The following is a 24,953-nucleotide window of genomic DNA, read 5'->3' as shown; positions in this document are numbered from 1 at the left end:
GCTCAATGGGGAGCTACTTCCTACTGTTTTGGGATTGTAGCACTGTTTATTTTCCCTCATGTTTTGAAACGCCGGTAATAAGTGAGAGTTCTACATTGGCACATGTTGTGTCGGGTCTGGGTTCGTCCATTGTGACTTGACTTCCACAGTCTGCAGCCAGGACGTTCACACCACAACTGTTCTCATCTCTAGCATAGTACCCGGGCAGAAGCAGATGCTTCGTTTGACCTAATTTACGAAAACGGTTAGTCCTCAGCTTCGCAGGTGAGTAGTTCATTCATGCACTTGTTTTTGTCACCTGCTTGTAATGTTCTCTCTCTTAAGTAATTGAAGCTAGTGTATGATGGTGGTTACATTCTTCACCGAGTTTCTAAACACTTGCAATAACACAATAGGTTTGTAGAGCGATAGGATAAAAGAACACACACAAGCGAAGTCACACAAATGGCTCATTATGTATTTCACGAAAGCCAAATGTCCCCGAAAACAAAGATTTGTTTGGGGGATATCTATAATTTAACTATTTTCCCAGTGATTCAACCACACTTAGACACCTCTCTTCATCGACATCTCAAAAGCTTTCTCTATTTTCTATTCATTTTCGTTTCCACGATCAGCTGAGCCCCTTTATATATTAGCACTGCACAAGGGTTAGCAAGCAAGTTAGCAAGCCGAGCCAACAAGGGCACTTGTGTTTGTCTGCGCGAAGACAAGTCCTCAGTCAAATATAAGACCCCTTGCCGAAACGCTGGCTTGGCTCGCTAACTGAGGCACCCCCTAAACTCTTGTTCAGTGCTCTTGTGTAGCCATCTGTGTAGCCATCTTCTTTCACTCGTTCCACCGCTCTGTCACACTAGGATCTGAGTAGGTAGAACTAATTCAGAAGCAAAAATAGCGCACGTATGTGACGCAGCTAGCGGTAATTAGTTTGCTTGAATACATTGACTTGAAGATGCGTGTGAACTGCATTAATGTAAGGTGCATAAACCGCTGTTTTCAATGCATGCTTGTCCTCCGTATCTCAATTTGTTTGGTTTATTTCCTTGTGTAGTGCATGAAATGAGCCCAACGGTACCAACTAGCCTCCGTTAATACACTACTCTTTTATATAATTCATTGAGATCCCTGAAAAAGAAATGTTTTCTGCTTTACTTAACGAATTAGAGCCCCTTACGACAAATATAAAAATTAAAAAACCTGGTTATGAGGCATATGCTGAGAATTTGCATGTCACTTGCTGTGAGAAGATGTTAAATTTTGGGATTTGAATTGCGGTGTGTGGTGCTGTGTTTGATAGATCTCTCGTGGTCAAGAGACAAATATGACGTCATCATCTCCCCATTCAATCACAAAGCTTCTAAATTTGCGTCTTGCAGCGGTGGCAGAGCATAACTGCAAAGGGAATCCTAACGCTATCGCATTAAAATTTCCCTATATTTATAGACTCGTCAGGCGATCGACCATAGTCAACCTCCGCGCAACTCTGCCGCAAAAACCTTGCAATCTTTTGCTTGGATTCGCCAGCAAGCAAATGAGTGCGCCAGTGCCTGCCTAATTAGCTCCAAGCTAATTACGAGCGCCACTACTAATGCCTTTTTTGTCCTACAACGCAGAAGAAAAGAAGGCATGGACGCGGGACCATAACACAACAGCAGCTTGCAGCAGTTCCTTTATTCGCGACGAGCAGTCTTTTGACGACCTTGCGGGGTAAAAAATGTTTTTCAAATGTTTCGTATTCCGTTCGTTTGCGAATTTTCGCTGGTGTCGATTGTCACGGCCACACACACACAAAAATGAAGCTGGCACAAAAAAAAAAAAAATAACACATGATCACGCTTGCTCGGAGGGCTGCAAGTCCATGTTTTGCTTTGCGCCGATTATTATTTTTATATTTTGCAGCGTTCCTGTTGGCCACGTGCGCTCAAACTGGAGCTATTTCTAACTGTTTTCGTATTGTGCTTTTGCATTTCTTGATCAAGTTCTTTTGATCTGATCTCTTTATTTTCCTTCATATTTTAATCGCCGCGAATACAGCAACCAGTTCAGGTTTAGCATATGTTTTTGGTGGTCTAGTTTGGTTCTACTCTGCCTTGTTGCCGCTGTGACTTCCATTCCAGTACCAGGTGTACGCAGATGCCTTGTTGAACTGATCAGCACAAAACGATGTCAGTCCTGAGTCCTCAGATTTTTAGGTGAGCAGCTGCTTAATACGCTCGAGGTTTCTTGTTTCTGAACCGGCTTTGTCACCTACTTGTAATATTTTCATCTTCAAATGAAATTAGGGCGGTTAGCAGTATGCCTAGGATAAAATTACTACTTTCCCACTAGCGCAACTACAAATGAATATTAAAACGCAACTCCCAATGCAATAATTAATTTCGAGAGTTGTTGACTTCCTCAAGCCTATAACACAAACTCCTGTGCGGCTAATATAGTTGGGCAACAAAGGATTTTAGCAAGTGCACCACAGCTTTTCCAGTGTCTTCTGTTGTGCAAGAAGTTTCTTTGTGTGTGTGTGTGTGCGTGTGTGTGTGTGTGTGTGTGTGTGTGTGTGTGTGTGTGTGTGTGTGTGTGTGTGTGTGTGTGTGTGTGTGTGTGTGTGTGTGTGTGTGTGTGTGTGTGTGTGTGTGTGTGTGTGCGTGCGTGCGTGCGTGCGTGCGTGCGTGCGTGCGTGCGTGCGTGCGTGCGTGCGTGCGTGCGTGCGTGCGTGCGTGCGTGCGTGCGTGCGTGCGTGCGTGTGTGTGTGTGTGTGTGTGTGTGTGTGTGTGTGTGTGTGTGTGTGTGTGTGTGTGTGTGTGTGTGTGTGTGTGTGTGTGTGTGTGTGTGTGTGTGTGTGTGTGTGTGTGTGTGTGTGCGTGTGTGTGCGTGCGTGCGTGCGTGCGTGCGTGCGTGCGTGCGTGCGTGCGTGCGCGCGCGTGTTATAGCTCGAACTACTTAGCTCTTCATCTTGGGCTGGTTGGCGAGAATAATAACAGTGACGACTATACAAAGTTGGGCATGTTTTTGCGTTAATTTTACAACGCGAATTTAGAAAAGCAGACAGACAGCAGAGGCCCTGACCACATATGAGCGGTCGACTTCAAGAGGCAGAGTCCCGGGCGGCGTTCGAACTATAGTGCAGGAACCACCGGCATTCGAACCAGTGCAGTCTCTATAAGTGGGCTGAGGCGGAGCTGAATACCACGCCTGTGATAACAACTGCGCATGTTTCCTGCGCAGGTCAACTATCGCACGCGTTCTTAAATACGGCTGCATTGCTGAAGAAACTGCTTTTTGTTCCCTGCTGCTCGTCTTGTTTACAGGGTTAATATCCAGTCTGACCAACGTGGACGAAAAGAAAATGGCAGAGTGTAGACAATCGCGCATATACTTGAGGTGCATAATACATACCTCGTGCTGTTGTCGGCGTGACTGCGACCGTTTCAGTTCGGTGACTTTTCAACCCCTCTGATTGCGCGCGCGCACGCCTGGTCACAGAGGAGTAGAGAGCCCGTCTGTATAATTACAATGTGTGGAGTTGTTTAGGTCTTCTGGAATTGACTTTATGTCATAAAAATCTTCATGTCATAAACAATAATTCATCGTGGTTTTTTAGTTTATATTTGAACAAGCAGGTTGTAGTCTCGTTGCCACAAAGCTGGTGAGCTTTGAGAACGTGAGCTTTGGTGAGCTTTGGGAATTATTACTGTGCAGAACTATGCAGAACTATGCAGAATGCTAAAATATGTTTAAACATTTTTCCAGAATATGTCCAAAATTCCTGAGAATGCTTATTTATTATTTCATGATAATGCGCCTTGCCTCTAGTGAATGTTCTATGTTTAGATTATTTTCGTCATGTTGGTCCTCAATTTCTGATCATCTCGGGGTGACATCTGCTGTTTACTTTTTTTTTCTTGCAAACGCACGCTTCCTTTTCCGAAATTACACGACTGATCACTTTGCGATCCAGTGGTGCGTAGAATTCTCTTGAAAGCTTTTTTCCTGTAATTGCTAATATGCCATTCTAAGTAAAATGACTCTTATTGAAAAACGGTGTAGGAGATAGAGCAATTTTTGCTCTTGATCTTATTTTACGCTCAAAAACAAACAAAACAAACCGAACAAAAACAGTGTCTACTTGACAGAGCAACTTAATCAGAGCAGTGACGCTTTCGCATCGCAAAGTACGTGTGTCTACTGGGAAATAAATTGACAATTAAGTGTACCTGTTGTCTTTAAATATAATTGGGTCATTCTCAAAGGACAAAAAGAAATTGCTGGTTCTTGGCTTGCTTCAGCATTTTTGCCCATTTTTTATCTATAAGAGTGCACGAAGGAACACTTCGAGCTTTTCCTTCTTTTTGAATGTTAATGTGCACGCCTCCTTTAATGCAGGGCGACTTGTGCGGTGCGCTTACGAAGATGTCCTTCCGGCAATAGCCGCGAACATCGTCCTGAGCAGGATGTCCGCCGAGCCGTACCAGGACAGCCGGCGCAGCATTCTGGTGGCGGCTGCCTGCAGCTGGTGCCTCTTCTGGACAATGATCGTGAACCGCAGCGCCGGAATCGTCTTCGTGACCATGGTCTCCGAGATGGGTGCCACTCGGGAGGCCGCTTCGTGGCCCTTCAGCCTTTTGGGCGCTGTATCAAACATATTCGGTGAGCTCTGAGGACATTTTCAAAGCTGGGCGGCTATTAACATTGAAATTCGACCTTTCAGACGCATGCCCAGAGCATAGCCCCGGCCTTCACTGCCTTCTCGCGCCCCCTAGTTTAAAACTATCTTTCCAAGTTCAAGTGCGCATGCGCTTCTTGTACTGACGGAAGGAGCCATCGTCAGATGGCGGCAGCTGCAAAGCATGCATGGGCCACTTAGCTTGCGGAGTGCGAGTCTTGCGGAAGCGGTTCAGGTCTGCGATGTCCACGTGCGTGCGTTTAACTCAGTTTCCTGTGAAGCGCTGGAATTTTCGCCCACTACAAAGAGGACAGCGCATTTCGTGAACGACGACAATTATATTTGCATCTACCGGAGATCTGTGGTGTGAACGTGTCAAGCTTCAGATATTGCGACGTAGCTCAATTTCCTCTAGACTATCACTTGAACAGCATGGGTTGAGAGATCAGCTTGCAGAAATTTATTGCGTTCGGAATAAGAGCCCCCCCCCCCAGAACGTCAGCGTCGTACCTATGAAGCTTCATCGAGCGGGAAAATAACGAAAATTTGAAAATAACTAGTGTCGAGCATAACGATACAAGTGGATAAACAAGAAATTGAACATGATGAAAAAATTCAGTGCAGATATGGGCTTGGTGCGCAGAAGGATTAGCGGCACATAATGCGGCATGCGCGCCGCGGAGAACAGGAGCTGTTAGGTTCCGATGCTGCCGATATCGCAAATACCATGTTCTGATCCCATCGCGGCTATCCGCAGGAACAAAATGGAAACACGAAATTCAATTTGCTGTTGAGTTTCGGGTTGTCGCAACAGCTACAGGAATACAGTCGTAAAGCTGGCAAAGAACAAGTTTTTTCGATTCCTGTGGAACTCGATCATACGAGAACGAAACGATCGTGGCAGCGCTGGCCCAGATGAGTACGACCTGCAAGAACAGGGCAGCGTTTAGTGTATAATGTTTGGTTGCTCTTTCTACAGCGCATTCTTAAACATATATGTTAAATATATGTTGATGTGACAAGAAAGAAGCACAGGGACGGAAAGGAAAACAACATACACACTGACTCGCCCAAACCGTCGCTCTGCATCAGCTTGTCTATGTTGCATTACATTATCTGCCTCAGCCCTGACTGGAGCCTGCCGCAAGCAGTGCTCGGAATGCGCGTAGGCACCGAATTACACACACTGGAAAGAAACGAGCTGCACAATAATGAAACTCACCTCAACACGTACAAAACGTTTTTCTCTTAGACTGCGAATGTTCCGAAAATATCCGAGGGCGTTGCTGCACTGAAACTTATTCGCGCACATATCACACGGGCATGACGTACAATTTAAGACCACGCAACAAATTGACGTTTTCAAAATACGCGTTAGCATTCTCAGTGATCCGAAAGTCACCTAAGAGCACGCTCTGAATAGTTCGCCCAGCCACTTCTGTACGGATACTAGTGATAATCGCGACCCTTCGGTAGGACTTAAGGAGCGTAAAAAAAAAGAAGCTACAGTGGTGGTGGGCTCTGCTGGCAGATTCCGGCGGAGCTCTCATAACTGTGCACTGTAAGGAAAGCTGTCTTTTGAGTGTTAGGTGGCTCGCGACCCCCTTACAGTCCCCTCCCCCGACTTCGCTCCCTGCTGAGAGCGAGTAGTGCCTTTTTTTTTATTTATTTGCAGCTCGTTTTGCGCAACACAGACACACGATGTCTGCGGGCGTGCGGTGAAAGACACGAAAGCGCCCCAAGAGAAGCTCCGTTCTGACGCGATGACGCTGTTGGAAAACCGACCTTTCACGGCTTCTTCAGTTGCCTCAGCGAAAAGCGAACATCGCACGAGACAGCGTAGAACACTATAGCGGCGTCACCTATTTTGGAACAGTGGCGCCTCTATACAAGAGCATCAGGACCACAGCAAAAGACTCGATATATCCAAAAATTCAGACCTAAATACATCGCAAGATTCGCATTTGAATTTAACGAAGTATTCGGATATAACCTCGGAACTTCGAAGTTCACACACGCTGCCCTACCAACTCAGCTACGGTGAAGTATGTCATATATGTACATTCCTGACTAATACCTCGTAGCATAAGTTAATTTCTTATCATTGCCTCTGAAATTTTAGGGAGCGCTGAATTTTAGAGGTTTGCTAATCCCTACAATTCACCCCATCTCTTAAGCTCGCCTCGAGGGTATTGCTTAGTAGGGTCCTGTGCACTATGCTCATAATAAAAAGCAGCGCTAAAGACGAAATGGGGTATATTGCTCGTGTGCTCCATCTGTTAAGAAAGCGGCGTGCATCAACGCGGGAGATTGCGGTAGCCGCCAGATGTCGGCGCCATTATGGCAATAGAAATGGCAAGATAAAGACTGAAGCATTCATTCTGCTATTTTCGTAGTTATCAGAGCCGTTTTCGTATATAGAGCTCGTTCCACCGCACATCGACTGCCCCCCCCCCCCCCCCCTTCCTAGACGGCGGTAGAAAAAAAAAAAATAGAGTGGACAGTAGGTAGAGTAAACTCGCGTTAAAGTGCATCATGCATGGGACAGCTACCGTTTAATTACTGGCTTCCCTTGATCCTCGTTCACATACCTGCACTTTCCTCTCATTAGAGTGGATAATAAAGTCCCGCTATCGCGCCTGGACTACTCCTAAGGTAAATCCTAAGCGTCCTCCCAATTCGTTGCACCCTGTCTAGTTACACCCATATCCGCCAGTAAGGAGTCACAATACATTCCTCTTTTGACAAGACCACACGACGTACTACGTATAAACCCCACTTGTTTGCGATCTTCATAGCTTGCTTTGAGTGGCGCAGTCAACAGCGTGTCTGGTTCGCAGCACGAACGCCGTGGTTACGAAACTTGCTCAAATTCTTACAAGTCGACATTATATTCTTGGCCAAATTAACAGTTTCCGAGATAATCTAGCAGTAATTAGGTATAAATTGCACGGAATAATCACTTTCACTCCCCGGTTGACGACACGTTCAACTCGATATTTGTGGAATATTTGAAATGCCCACGTAAAGCCGTGGCTGCGGAGCCACGTTCTTCTCGACCAATCGAGTTAATTAGATCTCGGCCAATGCAGCCCACAACGACGGCGCCGACGCCTTATGATATCGTGTAAAACCTTGCTAAGACCTTTGCAAACTATAACTGTCTGCGGCATACAGCCACATTTTGTCAAAAGTCGAGGAGAGCCTAAAAGGTCGTATTCTGAGCAGTGATATGCGGCTTCCTCTTATATTATCAGCTCGTAATTCTGCTAAAGGCGATAAAAGCTATCTTTCTTCACTGTTCAGAAACATATGGCTTCCGCGGATGCCAGAACAGCCCCATTGCACAGCTTCTGGACGGCTCATCTTGGGCTTTGCACTTCTGGCCTAGGGCGAAGTATGTGATTCTGTCCTATATGGTCTGCCAGCTTTTCGGTTACAAGGGACAAACGTCACCTCACGTGTTTGGTTTGGTTACAACTTACATGCATCCCCGTTTGAGTTGCTGTTGTCATCATCACTTTGACCCAACGTGCACTGAGAAACTCTGAAAATAAAGTTGCCACACATTATTTGAATGCGAGAAGATTTGACTGCCCCTAAAGCGAAGAAAGGTAAGGTAAACCACGATGGTCGTTACATCACCCACCTCGATAGGTTATTAGCCCTCTCTGTACAGCTGTACAAAATGACGACTTTGACACCAAGCGTAAAAAAATTATGCTACAGTATTACGTTCTCACTAATGCCTTTAGTAACGCGGCTTTTGCACACATTTGCAACGAAATATTGCCTAACGTAGAGTGGTGCTTCTTACTCTCCACGACCCTCCTTTTCGCCACCTTTGAACCCTTCATCTATTATGTTACGAAGTCCTATCGGACGCTTATTGATTCACCATTCCGAAACTTGTAGTACTCACGTGATCAGTGAGTAAGAAGCGCGCTTTTTGACTGCATGCTAGCAGTCACGTACTGATGCGGAGTCTGGCGTCCGGCGCCGACCTCGTGGACAGACAATACTGGCCCCACTTGGGCGACGGCGACGTTTAGTGTGACCCAACCGTGGGCTGCCGCTCAAACGAGGAATAGTCGTTCTTATGAGCTGCGCTGTAAATGTTTTCTAAATGCCCAATGCACAGCAGTACCTGGCACGCTACTGCTGCTGCACCTTCGGTGCCCTCCAGAACGAAATAAATGTTCAAATGAATCGTTTTACCTTTCGCGGCATCGCCATTAATTCCCCGTTTGGCTTTCAGGTTTCGTGTCCGGAATCCTGCTACGAAAACTGCCTCTGCGTGCCGTCTCTGTTCTGGGCAGTAGCCTCGTTGCTGCGGGCATACTGCTCAGTGTGGCCTTCTACGGCGTCATTGGAATCACGCTTTGCACTGGCCTCGTCACTGGTAAGCAACTATAGCATGTCACTGGAAAGCAACCGTTGCTCCGTTTTTCTTCTTTGCGGCGAGGGCTTGTGGTGCATTAATGCAGGCAAGAGGCGCCTTGTGCATGTTTCTGCCACCACCAGCGTTAAGTCATAGGAACCAGCAACCGGTGGCAACCAGTGAAATGAAACAACTCGTTAGCCTAATATTTGGCTCGTGACTTTCTTTGCTCGGTTACACCGGCAACGGAATTAACGGCGATGCGGCAACGAAGTTTTTGTGAACGTTTAGAGCTTTTATAGTGTTTATAACCATATGGCGACGCTTGAGGAGATGCTAATGAACATTTACTGCCTTAAACACTGCACTACATTAGTTTGCTTGGCTTTACTTTCTGTGTTGGATACTTAAGTTAAGATGGTTAAGAGCTTAAGGGCCTATAGTTGTTTAAGACTGCTTAGCAGTCAATAATAAATATTTCTACTATGGCGATTGTGCTTCTCTCTAATCATTTTCTGGCCCAATCTGGGAACATTTTCAAGGTTAAATTTGCTTTCTGGACATTGCAACAATGCCTAATTATTTCCTTTCCATCTCTCTACGACAGCTATAGGTCTAGGCATAATCCTTCCGACCAATATGGTGGCCGTCAACACCTATTTCAAAAAGTAAGTGCCGCAGGGATATTCCCGAATCATATTATTTACGGGTATTCCCGTCAACAAAGGCCATCAATAAGCCTAACAAGCTTGGTGCGGTATTTCCGTTGTGGTGGTAGAGAAAAAGGATTGGTGGTGAACACGAAAGCGATCATTGATCTTCCGAAGGTACCCCTACAGGTCGCGTGAAATGGCGACCGGTAGCAGGAAGATTTAAGGGGCTGACAGGGATTGAGGGGGAGGAGGGGCACAGTCCAACATTTCGACAAGAGGACGCGTCTTTATCTGGGCCTGTTCTCATGTGGAAACGGTGGCTAGCGCAGTGAGCCTCCGCGCGGACCCTACCATAGCTCATTCTGCTTTGTGTTCAAGAGTTACATACCTCGAATCTTTCTTTCCCGCTGATATCACGAAATTATTTATACACCGCGCAGTTGCTTTTTACATGCGCAAAAAAAAATAGTCCGAGATTTTTATCTTAGCCAGTAGAGAGTTTAACAACGTAAATGAAGTCAAGATTGAGCAACTCTGAAACAAAACTTGGGCAAGTCTTTTTAACATCACATTCTCACACGATCTTGCACAATTCTATTTCCCAAGACATTTGCAAAAATCTTGCAGTTACTGTATTGCAACTTCTCCAAAAATGTACGCTTAACAAATGCACCCTTATGTGAATAACGACAGCCTGACATTCCGATTGCTGGAGATAACGTCATAAACACGTGTGCTCAGATGCATGGCTCTGTACCCGGAAGTATAAATGCTTTTTCCTTTATATACATGTCATTTTCCATGCTGTACGGATTTTGCTGCTTTGAATAAAAATAGCTGACTTACTGAAGTCGTGGCTCTAAGGACTGCGTTGATTTCAATTTTCAATTAGCTCTTTGTGCACAAAGAATGGACCTTCGTAATGTCAGAGGCGGAGGGAAATAAAGCTCAATTCCAACAAACTGGAAATTTATTGAAATCTTTTGATCAATAACACATTCAGGCAATGCTGTTTCCCCGCACGGTTCTCGTTTGGTTCTCATAACCTTTTCTCCACCATTTCTTAATTCTTCCATCACATCCTTGCTCTCAAATTTATATCCACCCCCTGCACACAGAGCGGGCGCCAGCATGTCGTCACCAGGCGCTTCTCATTTCCCCGCGAACGGCTCTCATACTGATAAGCGTATTGTAGTGTGAAACTATAAAGACGCCCAAAAGGGACAAATATAGTCTTTTCAATTTTGTTCATATACTTTCACGCTGCAACGCCCTCGTCAGTATAGATTTTTAACATAGTGTGTACTGCCAGAGGTACCGCTTACTACGTATACGCCGAACTGTCAATGCGCATGTGAAGATGTTCCAAGAGTCAGATACAGGCACGTACACAAGGCTCAGTCTGCGCGTGATAATCCGCGGCCGGAGTCTGCGGTAAGCGTTAATAGCAGATGATATGCGAATGCCAAAACACATTCAGTTCAGTTCAGTTCAGGCGTTCAGTCGTGTCCGACTCTTCGTGACCCTATGGACCATGTCACGCCACGCTTTCCGGTCTCTCACTATCTTCTTAACATCACATAGCTTCATCTGCAATGCCTCGAGAATGCCATCTAACCATCGCGTTCGCTGCCTACCCCTTCTCCGGCGACCCTCAACCTTTCCCAACATCAAATCTTTCTCCAGCGACTCCTCTCTTCTCATCAGATGACCAAGGTAGCTGAGCTTTAACTTTAGAATTTGACCCTCCAATGAGCAGTCAGGGTTTATGGTCGACAATATCGACTGATTTGATCTTCTGGCAGTCCAAGGAACTCTTAAGAGTCTTCGCCAGCACCACAATTCAAACGCGTCAATTCTTCGGCGGTCAGCCTTTTTCACAGTCCAACTCTCGCATCCATACATCACAACTGGAAAGACCATAGCACGGGTTATACGGATCTTGGTTGGCAGACTAATGTCTCTGCTCTTTACTAGGCGGTCAAGGCTAACCATTGCTCTCTTTCCCAGAAGCAGGCGTCTCCTAATTTCATGGCTGCAGTCTCCTTCCGAGGTAATCTTGGCGCCCAAGAACAGAAAATCTGTCACAGCTTCCACTTCTTGTCCATTGATGCTCCAGGACTTGATAGGGCAAGACGCCATGATCTTCGTCTTTTTAATGTTCAGTTTAAGCCCAAACTTCTCACTCTCTTCTTGTACGCGCATCAGAAGTCTCTTGAGTTCCACTTCACTTTCTGCCATTAAAGTGGTATCATCCGCATATCTAAGGTTGTTGATACGTTTTCCAGCAATCTTCACTCCAGCTGAAGACTCGTCCAGACCGGCCTTCCTCATGATGCACTCTGCATATAGGTTAAATAGGCAGGGCGATAGTATGCAGCCTTGCCTCACCCCTTTCTCAATCGGAAACCAATCAGTAAGACCATGCCCAGTTCTGACTGTGGCCTCTTGCCCTTCATACAGGTTCCTGAGGAGACAGATGAGGTGAATTGGAACTCCCATCTCTCGGAGAGCTTGCCACAATCTGCTGTGATCTACGCAGTCAAACGCTTTCGCATAATCAATAAAGCAGAAGTAAATGGGTTTCTGGAACTCTCTTGCTTTTTCCATGATCCAGCGAAGGTTGGCAATTTGGTCTCTAGTTCCTCTGCCCTTGCGAAACCCAGCTTGCACGTCCGGAAGCTCCCGATCCACATACTGCTGCAGCCTACCTTGCAGGATTTTTAACATCACCTTGCTAGCATGCGAAATAAGCGCGATCGTGCGGTAGTTGGAACAATCTTTGGCACTGCCTTTCTTTGGAATGGGGATGTAAACTGACCTCCTCCAATCCTGTGGCCACTGCAGGGTTGTCCAAATCTTTTGACATAATGTATGCAGTGTGTTAACAGCGTCGTGGTTGAGGTTTTGAAGCAACTCAGCTGGAATACCATCAATTCCGCTTGCTTTGTTCTTAGCAAGGCTGGCTAAGGCCCATTCAACTTCACTCTTCAGGATGCCCGGCTCGAGATCAGTAATCACAACCGTCCTATGTTGGGATTGCACATCCGGGTCCTTCTTGTACAGTTCTTCTGTGTATTCCTGCCACCTCTTCTTTATCTCTGAGGCTTCAGTGAGGTCCTTGCCTCGTTTGTCCTTTATCACGCCCAGCTTAGCACAGAAGCTTCTTTTGATATCTTTGATTGTCTTATACAGAGCTCTTGTGTTTCTTAATTGGCTGTTGTCCTCAACTGCTTGACACTGTATGTTCAGGAAGGCATTCTTATCTCTCCTTGCTATTTTCTGAAAATCCGCATTGAGAACCTTGTATCTTTCTCTTTCCCATTAATCATTAAAACACATTAATCATGCGCAAAAAACTGACCCAAAATGACCTCCATTGACAGCTCACCTATCTCTCTATCACCAGTGCGGAACGAATTCCTTTGCTCCTTCCCATGTGCAACCCGAAAGGTACCGAGCCTCCGGCAGCGGCATCAGCTACGTGGGCAGCACGCTAGCATCCTTTATCTTTCCTCCTCTGCTGGTCTACATGAACGACAAGTATGGCCTTCGCGGCACCCTTCTCATCGTGGGGGGCCTGTCGCTCAACGCGCTGGCCGGCTCGCTGCTCATCGCGAAACCGTGCGAAGTCGACAAGAGGAGTGTTGCAGAGGGCGCTGCCGTCGAAATGGAGCCTCTCAACCAGGCGGGTACCACTTTCGACACTTCCGGTTGCTGCAGTGACAAATTTCTTTATTGCTTATTAGACAAACTCTATAGTATTGATGTTGAATGTTTCAGCCATTTTTCTTGTCTGAAAAAAAAAGAAGAAAGAAAATGCTTTGCGCACCCTAACAGGCTATGGTTTATGGTTCCGCCAGAGAATGAAGTGAATTTGTTGTGACGCGAAAATGTCTAGGCGAGTTATATTTATTATAAACGTCGTTGAACGCTAATATTATCTTTCAATTGGCAGAAGACCCCGAAGAGAAAAAGCACCGACACAAAGAAGAATTTCGTTACACGTGTGCGGACTTTGAGCAATGATAACGACCGTTTAACACACTAAGACATTTGTACACAGCTGTGCACAACGCAAGCTCGGAGTTTTTCTTAGATGACTGCACCTATAGTAGCGACTTCCTTGTTACAAGTGAACTTCGCATTCTTCGTGTGACAATTAGTAGGCTAGATATGTTTGTTTGTTTTTTTGCATATAGCGAACGCAGTAGAGACTATTTCGTGAAGAATATCAAAGGAGTAAACGTCGTCTGCCATTTTTTGCAGACCATTTTCCCCCCGTAGTAAAATCGCTTCTTTTTCCTCGCGTTTTCGGCAGTTACGTGATAAGATGCTGCGATTTCTATTATTATAGCAATTTGTAAACAGCCGAGGTGTAGGGATAGAACAACTGACTTGCATCCAAAATGACCATGGTTCAAATCTCGGTGCCGCTCGATTTTTCACCGGATTAAACAAAAAGAAGAAATCAGCGTATCGATAGAATTGAATGAACAGGTCTGTGGTGCCATCGAATCTCACTGAAAACCTCCAGTAACATACTCGCTCGTCAGAACACTATGGTATAATAACTAGCCACAACCTTCCTATGAATACTTCAGTAAATCCACGGCCCTCATTCCCCACCGGCAGCGGAGGAACTGACGTACCATGGCCACGGTCAGACCTGTGAAGTAGCGGAAGGGCTAAGAATCTCTGGCTTCGGACAAGCCGCCATGGGAAATTGACACTGGAAACGTTTAACACTAGAAGCTTAGATGGCGAGCCTATTTAGCAGTGCTTTTGGAGGAACTAGTGGCCAGGAATCGGGATAACATAGGGCTAAGTGAAGTTAGGACAAATGACGCGTATACTGTACTAGAGGTGGGTATTTTCTGTGTTATCAGGCCTTAGCAGACACAGGAGATCTAGGAGAGGGTTCCGTGTCAATAAACACATAGCTGATAACATAGATAAGTTCTATGGCATTAATGAGAGGGGGCCATGCACTGTAATTAAACTTAGCAAGTGGTCCAAAATGAAGGTTCTAAAGGCCTACGCACCTACATGGAGTCATGATGACGAGGAAATCGAAATCTTCTACAAGTATGTAGAATCAGCAATATGGAAAGAACGCAGTGTACTGTTTTGATGGGGGATTTTTAATGACAAGGCAGGCAACAAGCAGCCCGGTGACAATGAACAGGGGGAATATAGCATTGGCTCTAGGAATAGCAAGAGACATTCATTAGTTGAGTTCGCAGACATAACGACATCTTAATCACAAACATCTTCAGTAGACATAAGAACGGAAGTGGACAGGGGGAATCCCAAATTGGGGGTCTAAACATGACATTGATTTCATACTGTGTTCTAGAACTAACATTGGCGGGATGTACAGATAATCGGAAAGTTGTGATAGAGTGAGCGCAGGATAGTAAGGTCTCGAATTAGTCTAGAATTGTAAAGGGTACGGAAAGAAATTCACCAACGTAATGTCGGGGAAGGGAAAGTAGAATTCAAGGTTTTTCTACATGGGGCTATTCAGCTTTAGACGAGCAAGACGACCTTAGTGTAGAAGCAATGGACGACAATTTCAAAGATATCGCTACTCAGAGTGCGGTATAAATAGGCGGTAGGATAGTTAAAATACCGGTAAACTGTCTAACCAGACGAATGATTTGATTATGAAACGCCAAATAATGAAACCCTACAACAAGACAGAGAGGATTGAACTCGCAGAGCTATTATAGCTAATAAATAGGCGTAAAGTGTCCGAGATAAGGGACTATATTATTGAAAAAATGGAGCATGAAGATCGATGGTAGTCTTAAAAGGGCGAACAAATTAAGCACGCAAAAATTAGATGCATGGGCTCAGGGACAAGGCGTACAATGTGATTACTAATATGGACAAGGTAGCCAAAGTAGCCGAGGAGTTCTATACTGACTCATGCAGTAGGCGAACTAGTTAGAAAAATATTGAGATTGGCAGTAGTGAAGAGCAATGAGATGTTTCCCCAGTAATGAAGAGCAAAGTAAGAAAGCTTTAGAAGATTTGAAAAGGAAGCCTCAAATTTGATCCTCGCTCCGCTTTCCCAATCTTGGTATCTGTTGTAAGGAAAAGTGCACGTTCCCTTATTCGCCCGTGCACTTACCCCTTCCCTCATAACCTAACGAGTATGGAGGAGGTATCCCTTACAAGCATTAAGGCTGGGGCGGCCCTTGCTCCGTCGGTGACGTGCTGATGGGGCTCTGAAGAACATGCAGTGCACAGCACATGCCTTAAATGTCCAAGGTCAGCTGCCGGGGTAGATCGTCACCACCTTTTATGGACATGCCCAGGAATACAGCCGTCAAGAATAAGACGACTACAAGAAGTTGGACTGCCGGCTACATAAGAGGAACATTTACACTTGTGGCTTATGAACAATATTAGGAGCCGGAGCTTGCTCCGGTTACTTGAAGAAAATAAACTACGTGACTTCCTTTAAGTTAAAAAACAGCCTCATTCTCTGCCGCATGGCAAGTCTTCGAATCTAAAATTAGTTGAGGTTTAACTCTGGTTAAACCTAGTTGAATTGCGATAGCAACGGTGGAAGCTTCTTTTGCCTGCTACATTATTCCCCTATCACGCCCTATCAGTGTAAGGTGCTACATTATTGGGGACACTTAAGCTCATCCTTCAAGGGTATGACGCGAGAGCGTAAGCTACCAGCCCACATATAAATGAGAAGGGTTCAATGCTGCTGAACCGAATGTGAAGCGAAAACATTAGCCACCGGTGACCGAGCGTCCTTCTTCTTCTTCTACTACTACTACTTCTTTTTCTTCGCGGCTGTTCAAGATCAAACGTGGCCCTTCTTGGGAGAACGCGATGAGCCGAAACCTGACGCAATATTGCAATAAAAGAATATGGGGAGGACCAAGTGACTACTCATTTGCTGAAGGACGGTGGGGATATCGTGCTAGAAACCCTCGCCACCCTATATATGCAATGCCTGATGACATAGACGGTACTGGAATCGCGGAAGAATACGAAAGTTATCTTAATTCATAAGAATGGAGACTGTAAGATCTTGAAAATTTGACGACCTGTCAGATTATCAAATTGCTGCCCGTTACGTACATGGTATTTGCTAAAATAATCGCTAATAGAATTATGAAAACAGATTTGAATGCACCAAATATCAAACAGGTTTTCGGAAAGGGAGTCTACCATCGATCATATCCATACTATCAACAAGGCAATAGAAAAATGCTCAGAATATAACCAGCCCATGTGCATATAGCATTCATTCATCACGAGAAACTGGTTAGCACAGACAAACCCTTAGCAGCCGTGCAAGAACTGCGAAATCAGGGCGTAGATGAGCCATACGGTAAGTTACTGGAATATATCTATAGTGGCTGCACAGCAAGCAGAGTTCTTCGTAAAGGAAGTAATAAAATTTCCATAAAGAAAGGTGTTAGGCAAGGAGACGCGATATACTCAGTGCTATATACCACTTGTTTGGAGGAGTATCCAGAGACTTGGGATAGCAGCAACTAGGAATAAGGGTTGGTGGAGAATACCTCAGTATTCTGCGACTCATTGATGACATTGCCTAAGTAACCCAGGAAACGAATTGCGAAGAATGATTATTGAGCAGGAGAATAAAAGCATAAAGTTAGGCCTAAAAATTATTATGCAGAAGAAGGTTCGAAAGCATTGGAAAGAAACAAAAGATTACAATAGGCAGGAAAGCACTGGAAGTGGTAGGCGAATGCGCCTACTTAGGACAGGTAATAACCGCCGTTCCGGGCCACGAAAGGGAAATAACTTGAAGAATAAGATTAGGATGGATAACATTTACAAGCACTAGTAGATCGTGACCAGCAGCTCGCCAGTATCACTTAGGGGAAAGTATATTATAGTTGCATCTCCTCGATACTCACCTATGGGGCTGAAACGAGGAGGCTAACGGAAATGGTTCTACGTAAGCTGAGGACAACGCAGAGATCTATGGAAAAAAAATTGTAGAATTAACATTAAAATAAAGGAAGCGTTGAAAGTGGGTAGGAAAAATAACTGGAGTTAATGACATTCTAGTCGAAATCAAGAAGGCGAAATAGGAGTACGTAAAAGATGTAATGTGAAGAGAGGATAACTCATGGTCGCTGAGGGTCGCTGAGGGTCGCTGAGGGTACCAAATTGGACTACAAGGGAAGAAAAACGCAGCAAGGGGTGGTAGAAAGTTAATTGGGCTGATGAGGTTAAGAAATTTGTAGGGGTCAAGTGAATGCAGATAGCAGAGGACCATGTTAATTGGAAGAATAGGGAAGAGGTCTTCGCCCTGTTGTGGGTATAGTCCGGCTGATTATGAGGATTACGAAATATTTGGGCGAAACTTTGCACATTTTTGCAAATAATCCCTCACTTGTATTTTCCGCTGAAAAATTACCTTGTTTGATAGACAAATATTTATTTCTGATAGCAACAAAAAAAAAATAGTAAAATGGGTAACCTGGAAAACACGCACTTACATGCAGCGGCAAGACGAGGCTCATGGCATCTGGCAGTGTTCACAACAAATTCGAACGCAGATATAGCAGTATAAACATATAGAGTTGTGAAAGCAAGGAAACACAGGAAAAGCAGCAAAGGAAAGCTTCATGAAACATCACGTTCAACCGGCACTGCATCCTGCAGCAAGTTTACTTATTCTGCTTGAAATGCATCATCCTATGGATGGCTAGCGCATCATACCCCTTTTGCGATATCGAACCACTGAGAAGCTTTTCGCGTGATGCGATCGCTTTGAGAAAACGAGATTACTGCATCTTAAACTACATTCTTGGCCCACCGCAGCTAAATGCGGGGTTGATGTAGCCTTGTCCAATGTTAATGGATTGGCCGCCATGGCAGGCACATATGCGGCCACAAGACAAACCCAAATGCTTTGAAAATGATGGATGGATGTATAAGGCTTTGAATCGACAGCGGCTCGCGCCATCTGTTGCGGCAGCGCCGTGCGATCGAAATAGTTTTCTAGTGAGCGCTGCATTGTAAGTAAGTAAAGCTGGAATGTTCTTTGCTGCTCGCTCAACTATTACTTCTGTGATTACTTTGTTTCTAATAACGCACCTAAACATTAGCTCACGGTCATAAGGCAAAGCATGCATTAGGTCGACCTTTGTTCGGAGAGAAGCGATGCGGTTTTGTGGCGGAGTGGTTGCTTGCTCGCCTCGCACTCTCGCACTGTGAAGTAACCACCCCCAAAACATTTATTAATTTTTATTGTCTTCTGACTTTCACGCTACAACCACAACGCCGACAACGGGTTCTTCGTTTACGGTTATTCCACTAAACGAAACTGTGCCTAAGTTGGCAAACTTTCCAGACTGTTGATAAATGCAACCACCTGACATATAAAATCACCTGAAGAACGCACTAGCAAAAATTATGAAACGTAACAGCCATAGAGATAATTAACAGGGAAAATAAAAAAAAAAAACAAACGAAAAAGCGATTTTCAGAGGACAATGGCGGAAATAGCAGATAGTTTTTATTTTCCGCTTCTAGATGGCACCACAATCCATAAGCACTATATGACGCCATAATTCATAGGCACCAGAAAAGTGCATACTAAAACTAGTCAGTTTTTGAATTTCTCATCTGGTTTGATCAAAAGGCTCTAGGCGTAATCATTGAGCAAACCATAAACAGCTGCTAATCGCCTCGACGACAGTGGCAGCACTCGAGTAATCCGCACTGCCGAACCATGTATGATTCATTATGTCGTTTCTCACGTGTGTCATCCAGGCTCTAAAGGAGGAGCAGGCGACAAGCAAAATGGAATCCCTACGCGAGGAACTGAGCTTCATGAGGCAACCCATCTACTACGTGATAGTATTCACCGGCGTTGTATATGTATACAGTGGTGTCTTGTTCAGCGTGACCATCGTGGACCACGCCATGGGCAAGGGACTGTCCAAGCTGGAAGCCGCTACCCTGCTTTCTTTCCAAGGTGGCGGGGAGTTAGTCGGGCGCATCTCATCCGGAATGTTGTCGGACAAGAAGCTTTGTCACAGGTACAGCATCAATCGTGCTGAAGTCTCGCATACTCTGGAAATCATAAACATTGCGTTGAACTGTTTTTGAAGACAGCAGATATCATGGAGTATTTCGCGTAGTGTGGGACTGCAAGAACTTCTCATTTAGAGTTTGATGCATATCATTACCGCCTGCAATTATTCAGGCATTTTGTCCCCTTTAGTTTATATATCGCTCTGCCTAGCAGCTTAAGTTTAATAAACCTGTCATCCAAAGAACGTGGCTTTTACAAAAATGTCATCTGCAACCGAGGCTGATGGAGAACTTCTCGTAAGTTTATGCTAAATAGCGTATATTGGCATAAGCACATACTCGTGTGAATTTTGTTAAACGTCTTCCTTTGTTGTGTCAGATCGGGACTGCCACCGGACTTCGAAGCCGCGTTCATGGAGTGCTTTTTATTGATCGTGTACCAAATCCGAAATTATAGCAGCAACTACAATTGCCCCGCCGGGGTGGTGCAGTGGTAAGACGCCCGACTACTGTGCCGGAGTTCCCGGGTTCGAACCCGACCACGGCGGCTGCGTTTCGATGGAGGCGAAACGAAGAGGCGTCGTGTGCTGTGCGATGTCAGCGCACGTTAAAGATCCCCAGGTGGTCGAAATTACTCCGTAGCCCTCCACTACGGCTCCTCTTTCTCTCTTTCCACTTTCATTCCCACCTTCCTCCCTTCCCTTACGGCGCGGTTCGGGTGTCCACAGAGCAAGTGTGACAGTTACTGCGCCTTTCCCTTCCTGTGAACCAATTTAACTTAACTTTAGCAGCAACTACTCGGACTTCAGAGGGTATACGGACCTAGAATTCTGTTCTATTAACGCAGTTTTACTAAATAATGAAGTAGGAAAAGTACAGAATGATGTAAAAGAACATAGAAAGGACTCATGAACAAAAGTGCATGTTTCTAGAAGAAACAAAGAGTTAGAACAATGAACACACTGTAAAATAGAGAGCAACGAAAACCCAGATTTACTTAACAGCTGGATTTCATGCAGACGGGACATCATGGCCATGAGCTTGTTCCTGACGTCTGTATCTCTGGTGGCCGTCATCTACTCGGACTCCGTGGCCCTCCTCGGAGCAGCTAGCGTTCTTTTCGGCCTCACGGGTGGGAGCATCGTGATCATGTTTTCTGTTCTCCTGGTGGAGTATTTTGACCTCAAGAAACTCCCCATGTCAAATGGAATCCATTCCCTGGTGAATGGTCTTTCCGCTCTTCCGAGGCCCCTCATTATAGGCAAGTGCTGCGGGAGCAGGCCGCTCTTTTCATTGAGCAGGTTTCATCATAAGCACGAAGAGAAACAAAAGGACAGATCTCGGAGCTGGACCTGCTTCGTCAAGATTATTGCACTCAGGCGTTCAGAAACTTCCAGTCATAGCAAACAGACATTTCCTTGAGGCTTTCCAAGTGCTCCAATAATGGAAGTGATAATTGAAGAGGGTATTCACTGCCAGCCATTGCGGCGATGCAAGAGGTAAAATCTAGGACTGAGCAGCCGGCAAAGAACTTGCGCAAAGTCGGCTAATGAAGTTAGGTTGGGCGCTTTTTACTGGTATGTTCACGGTGAAACAAAACGACTCCCGATTTGCATGCCTAAAGTAAATATGCGTTAAGTGCCCTAGCCTCTTTTGTCCAAGTTTAGCGTTATTCGAGTTGCTTAACTGTCCTTAAATTTCACATCTGTGGCTACCTTTTCCTCTCCTCCTTTACATACATTCACTTTGTTATTCCCTTAATCACTGATCTCTTGATTCGTGCCTCATATTTTTTACACATATTCATTATCATAAAGCTGTAATCTACTGCATTACGTGCAAGGCCACCCGGCATAGATATAAGGCTCCCTTTAACCAAGCCCTATAAACTTGTCTGCTTAGCCAAGAACAGCGTGTCTGACCGTAACCATCGAGAATTCACCAAGGCTTGTGAATTACCTTCTTTCCAGGCCAGCAGCGAAACGTCATCACTGCGGATGCTTGATAAATCATGAAAGGAAAAAATTATGAGGGACTTAGCGACTAACATAGTGAAAGGCGAAAGCCTGAGTGCCGCATTCTGCTATGCAACTGGCGCTGATTAGTTTTTAATTTGTTAATTATTCAATCAGTTGTCTATTAGACATCAAATAGGAAATTAATTTTTTTTCAATTATATAATAATGAATATTATTAATTGCAGAATTAGTCATCAATTCGTAATTTATAATTAGTAAATATTCATTGATTGGCATATGGCCATATAAGGCACGCATTCTCGTATACTGTGGTGGTGCTCTGTGAGTCGAGCCCTCTATGGCGTCATCCCGCCTCGGCCAATCAGAGCCGCCGCAGAAGCGGGACACATTTTGTTCACGACAGGATGAGGCGAAAGCCATTAAAGGCTTCCGCCTTAAAACGCGCACACGGATATGAGCAAATTAGCGAGTGGAAGCCACGTGACTGGGCTCAGATTCGCATTCGCAGCTTAAATTGCTGACCCTTCATCGCCTATCCGCAGTCGTGACGTAGGCTGCAGGGGCACGGTGACCTTTTCAAGATCTCAGTGGGGTCTGGCTCGAGATCCAATGGTCGCGTAGAGTATGATTTCCATCTCAACTTCCTATCTCAAATGGGCTACCCGTGTTGGCAGCTCCAACCAACTCAGCCATTTCAGTGGACTAGTGACGTCATACCACAACTCAACAACCAATTGGGACCTGGACATGTCGCCTGCGAGGGGCTCAGAAGCACTTTGTTCTATGGTGACCTATCAGTCATAGCGCAATAAACTATCGATTCGGTTCCGGTTTGACATCTTCTAATGAAGGCCGAGCGGAGCCTTTTGCTTATCCGCACGGACATTGATGTTAGCCTAAATGACACTGGCAGTGACGGCTACCTGAGCATTACCTTTTAGCGAATAAGAGCGCGATGACGCGCCGTTAAATGAATATTTGTTGATACTGCTTTGCCCGCCATGTTAGCTCCCTAAAACTTAAACCTAAGTCAGGGGCCATGCAACATATTTTCCTGGGTGTAGCTCTGTGTAGACCTCTTTCATTTCCTTAGTAGTGGCAGCGGTTTATTAAAGGGCGAAGCGAGGGTGGGAGGGCCTATACGTCTGTAAAGCTTGATTCGATTTCTGCTTCATACTAATTACTAATAAAAATGTAGCGTGTCCAGTGCATGCTCTTTATCAGGCATGACTCAAATATAACACTTTTTGTATAAGAGACGTGATGTTCGATCCGTGACTGTCGTGACACTCATGCCTGGCACTTCACAGGTCAATACAGGGACAAAGGATCTTCGTACAGTGGAATGTACATGCTCTTAGCCGCTTTTTCTCTGGCAACGAGCCTTCTTTGGGTCATCGAGTGCATCGTAAAGTGGCGTGCAGAGAAGGTCCAAGCCCACCACGCTGCCGACCGGAAGACCGAATCGGCATGTCCTGCATAGTGAACGGCAATTACCATGGCAGTAAGGCTATGTAGACAAGGATCCTAAGATGCGGAAAAATGAGACTTCTTGGGAGTCATGCCGGCAATTCCCCGAATGTACCCAGCAATGGGAAAGGCACTGTATCTTCAACAAGTGACCAAGATTCTAGTATATGTGAAGGTATTAAAGAGTACATTTGCTATCCTGCGCATTTCACCTCGCGATCCCAAAAGGAACCTAACTTTAAGTAAGTTTTGCAGCCATACCTTCCGCCAGAGAAAGTTAAGCAGAAATATTTGACTCTCTTCGTAAGGAAGTGTAGCATCAGGCTGCACTTATATCACAATGTCACAATGAATGCGCACACTCTACAAACGTAGCTCGTTGAATCGTATGTCATCAAGCTTATATGTAAGCAGAATGCCTCAGGCGACAGACAGGAGTAATCTTGCCTCGTTGTAGGTCTTGCAATGGTTAGTTGGAGCGGTAAGTGGAGTAAGTAATTACAGGGATCATTTTGTAATTCATTCTTTGAACTTTCACCGAGTAAACATATGCAAGAAAGGGGTCAATTGGAAGACGTTGGAAATTATTTGACCAGATCATTCACCCAGATTAGTGATCGAAGAGTAACTAACATATCCAAGGGAGGCCAGCTCTAGGGGGACTCAAGCGACCAGTTAAATAAATCAGTATCGCGATGCTCCAAGGGTAGTCGGGTGCATGGGATACTTCACAGTTGTTCATGTCCGACACAGCTACGGAGGTTCTTATGGAGCCTCTACGCAGCGCACCACCAATGTTCAGTTCATGCGGGTTGCGCAAGGATTGTGAAAAACTGAATTAGTGACTGGAAACTGGCAGAGTCTGGCCCCTCATCAAATAAACATGCATGTAAACTTTGAGCTGTGCTCTTCCGTAATCCTTACTTTTCTGTTTCACAGATTGATGACTGTTGCATCTACTCTTGTTATAGCCTTCTTAGACAATTTCGGATCACATGCGTCTTCCCAGCGAGCCATAACATTAGTAGGGCTTCTGATGTGCTGAAATATGGGGCTTCTGGATGGTAACATACACTCTTAATCCTTAGCTAAGACAGCGACCAGCCTGCTCGATACCCACATAAAGCGGATACCAGACACCCAGAGTCGCTTTCAGATGCCCAAGTTGCCACACTAGAGCAGGATCTTTAGGGCCAACATTTGGCGACAAAAAGCAGTTCTATCGTAGCTTGCTTCGTAGGGCAACACGTAGATTCTATGGTTATTTCTCCCACAGAATAGAAGTTTTAGCAGCATAGAAATGCTAAAGAAATTCTTCGTACACCAGTACCTCTTGTAAATTTTCTGGCAAGAATGCACTGGGCACACCAATATTAGCATAGAAGCCACCAAAATACCAACAATGACAGCTAACAGCTGGCAGGGCGACGCAGAATTTGATCGGAACTCCAATGAGGAACAAGTCACAAATGCATTCATAGGAAATTATTACTCTTTTCTTTGTTTCAGTATAGAAAGAAATTACTCTGTCGCCACTGTGGTTCATTGTTTAAGACTATAGGTTACTGTGGCGCAGGACCCTTGTTCAGTCTATATCGATGGCCACGGCCACCTTACCAATAGGAGGAAACGTATGAACACGTACGCGTGGGGTGTGCGATATTAGTGCCCGTTACTGGTTACCAAGCCGTTCAAAATTAAATCCGTGCCCTACACTAGGGCTTACCTCAAAACCCACCTGAAGCTTCGGGGCGCTAAACCCG

General features: G+C 45.2%; 1 protein-coding gene across 1 annotated transcript; it reads left to right on the top strand.

The window, feature by feature from the left end:
• The first annotated feature begins 4,240 nt into the window (after positions 1–4,240).
• LOC146197252 (monocarboxylate transporter 13-like) lies at positions 4,241–23,449 on the top strand. Its single transcript, XM_084597153.1, has 8 exons — positions 4,241–4,641; positions 8,916–9,059; positions 9,646–9,706; positions 13,145–13,383; positions 19,382–19,426; positions 19,521–19,746; positions 20,761–21,002; positions 23,031–23,449. The coding sequence occupies exons 1-8, from the start codon at positions 4,446–4,448 to the stop codon at positions 23,201–23,203; spliced, it is 1,326 nt and encodes a 441-aa protein (XP_084453279.1). The 5' UTR covers positions 4,241–4,445; the 3' UTR covers positions 23,204–23,449.
• Positions 23,450–24,953: the final 1,504 nt, after the last annotated feature.

Source organism: Amblyomma maculatum, chromosome 3, assembly GCF_055883805.1.
Source record: "Amblyomma maculatum isolate TAMU_Amacu chromosome 3, ASM5588380v1, whole genome shotgun sequence".
NCBI lineage: Eukaryota > Metazoa > Arthropoda > Arachnida > Ixodida > Ixodidae > Amblyomma > Amblyomma maculatum.
Note: the sequence above shows the minus strand (reverse complement) of the source record. Positions and strands in the feature narration are given on the sequence as shown.

Coding starts and splice junctions, on each gene's coding strand:
- LOC146197252 (XM_084597153.1), top strand. CDS start 4,446: ATGTCCGCCGAGCCGTACCAGGACAGCCGGCGCAGCATTCTGGTGGCG. Junction 9,060..9,645: donor TTGCACTGGCCTCGTCACTG/GTAAGCAACTAT, acceptor TCTCTACGACAG/CTATAGGTCTAGGCATAATC. Junction 13,384..19,381: donor GGAGCCTCTCAACCAGGCGG/GTACCACTTTCG, acceptor AACCATAAACAG/CTGCTAATCGCCTCGACGAC.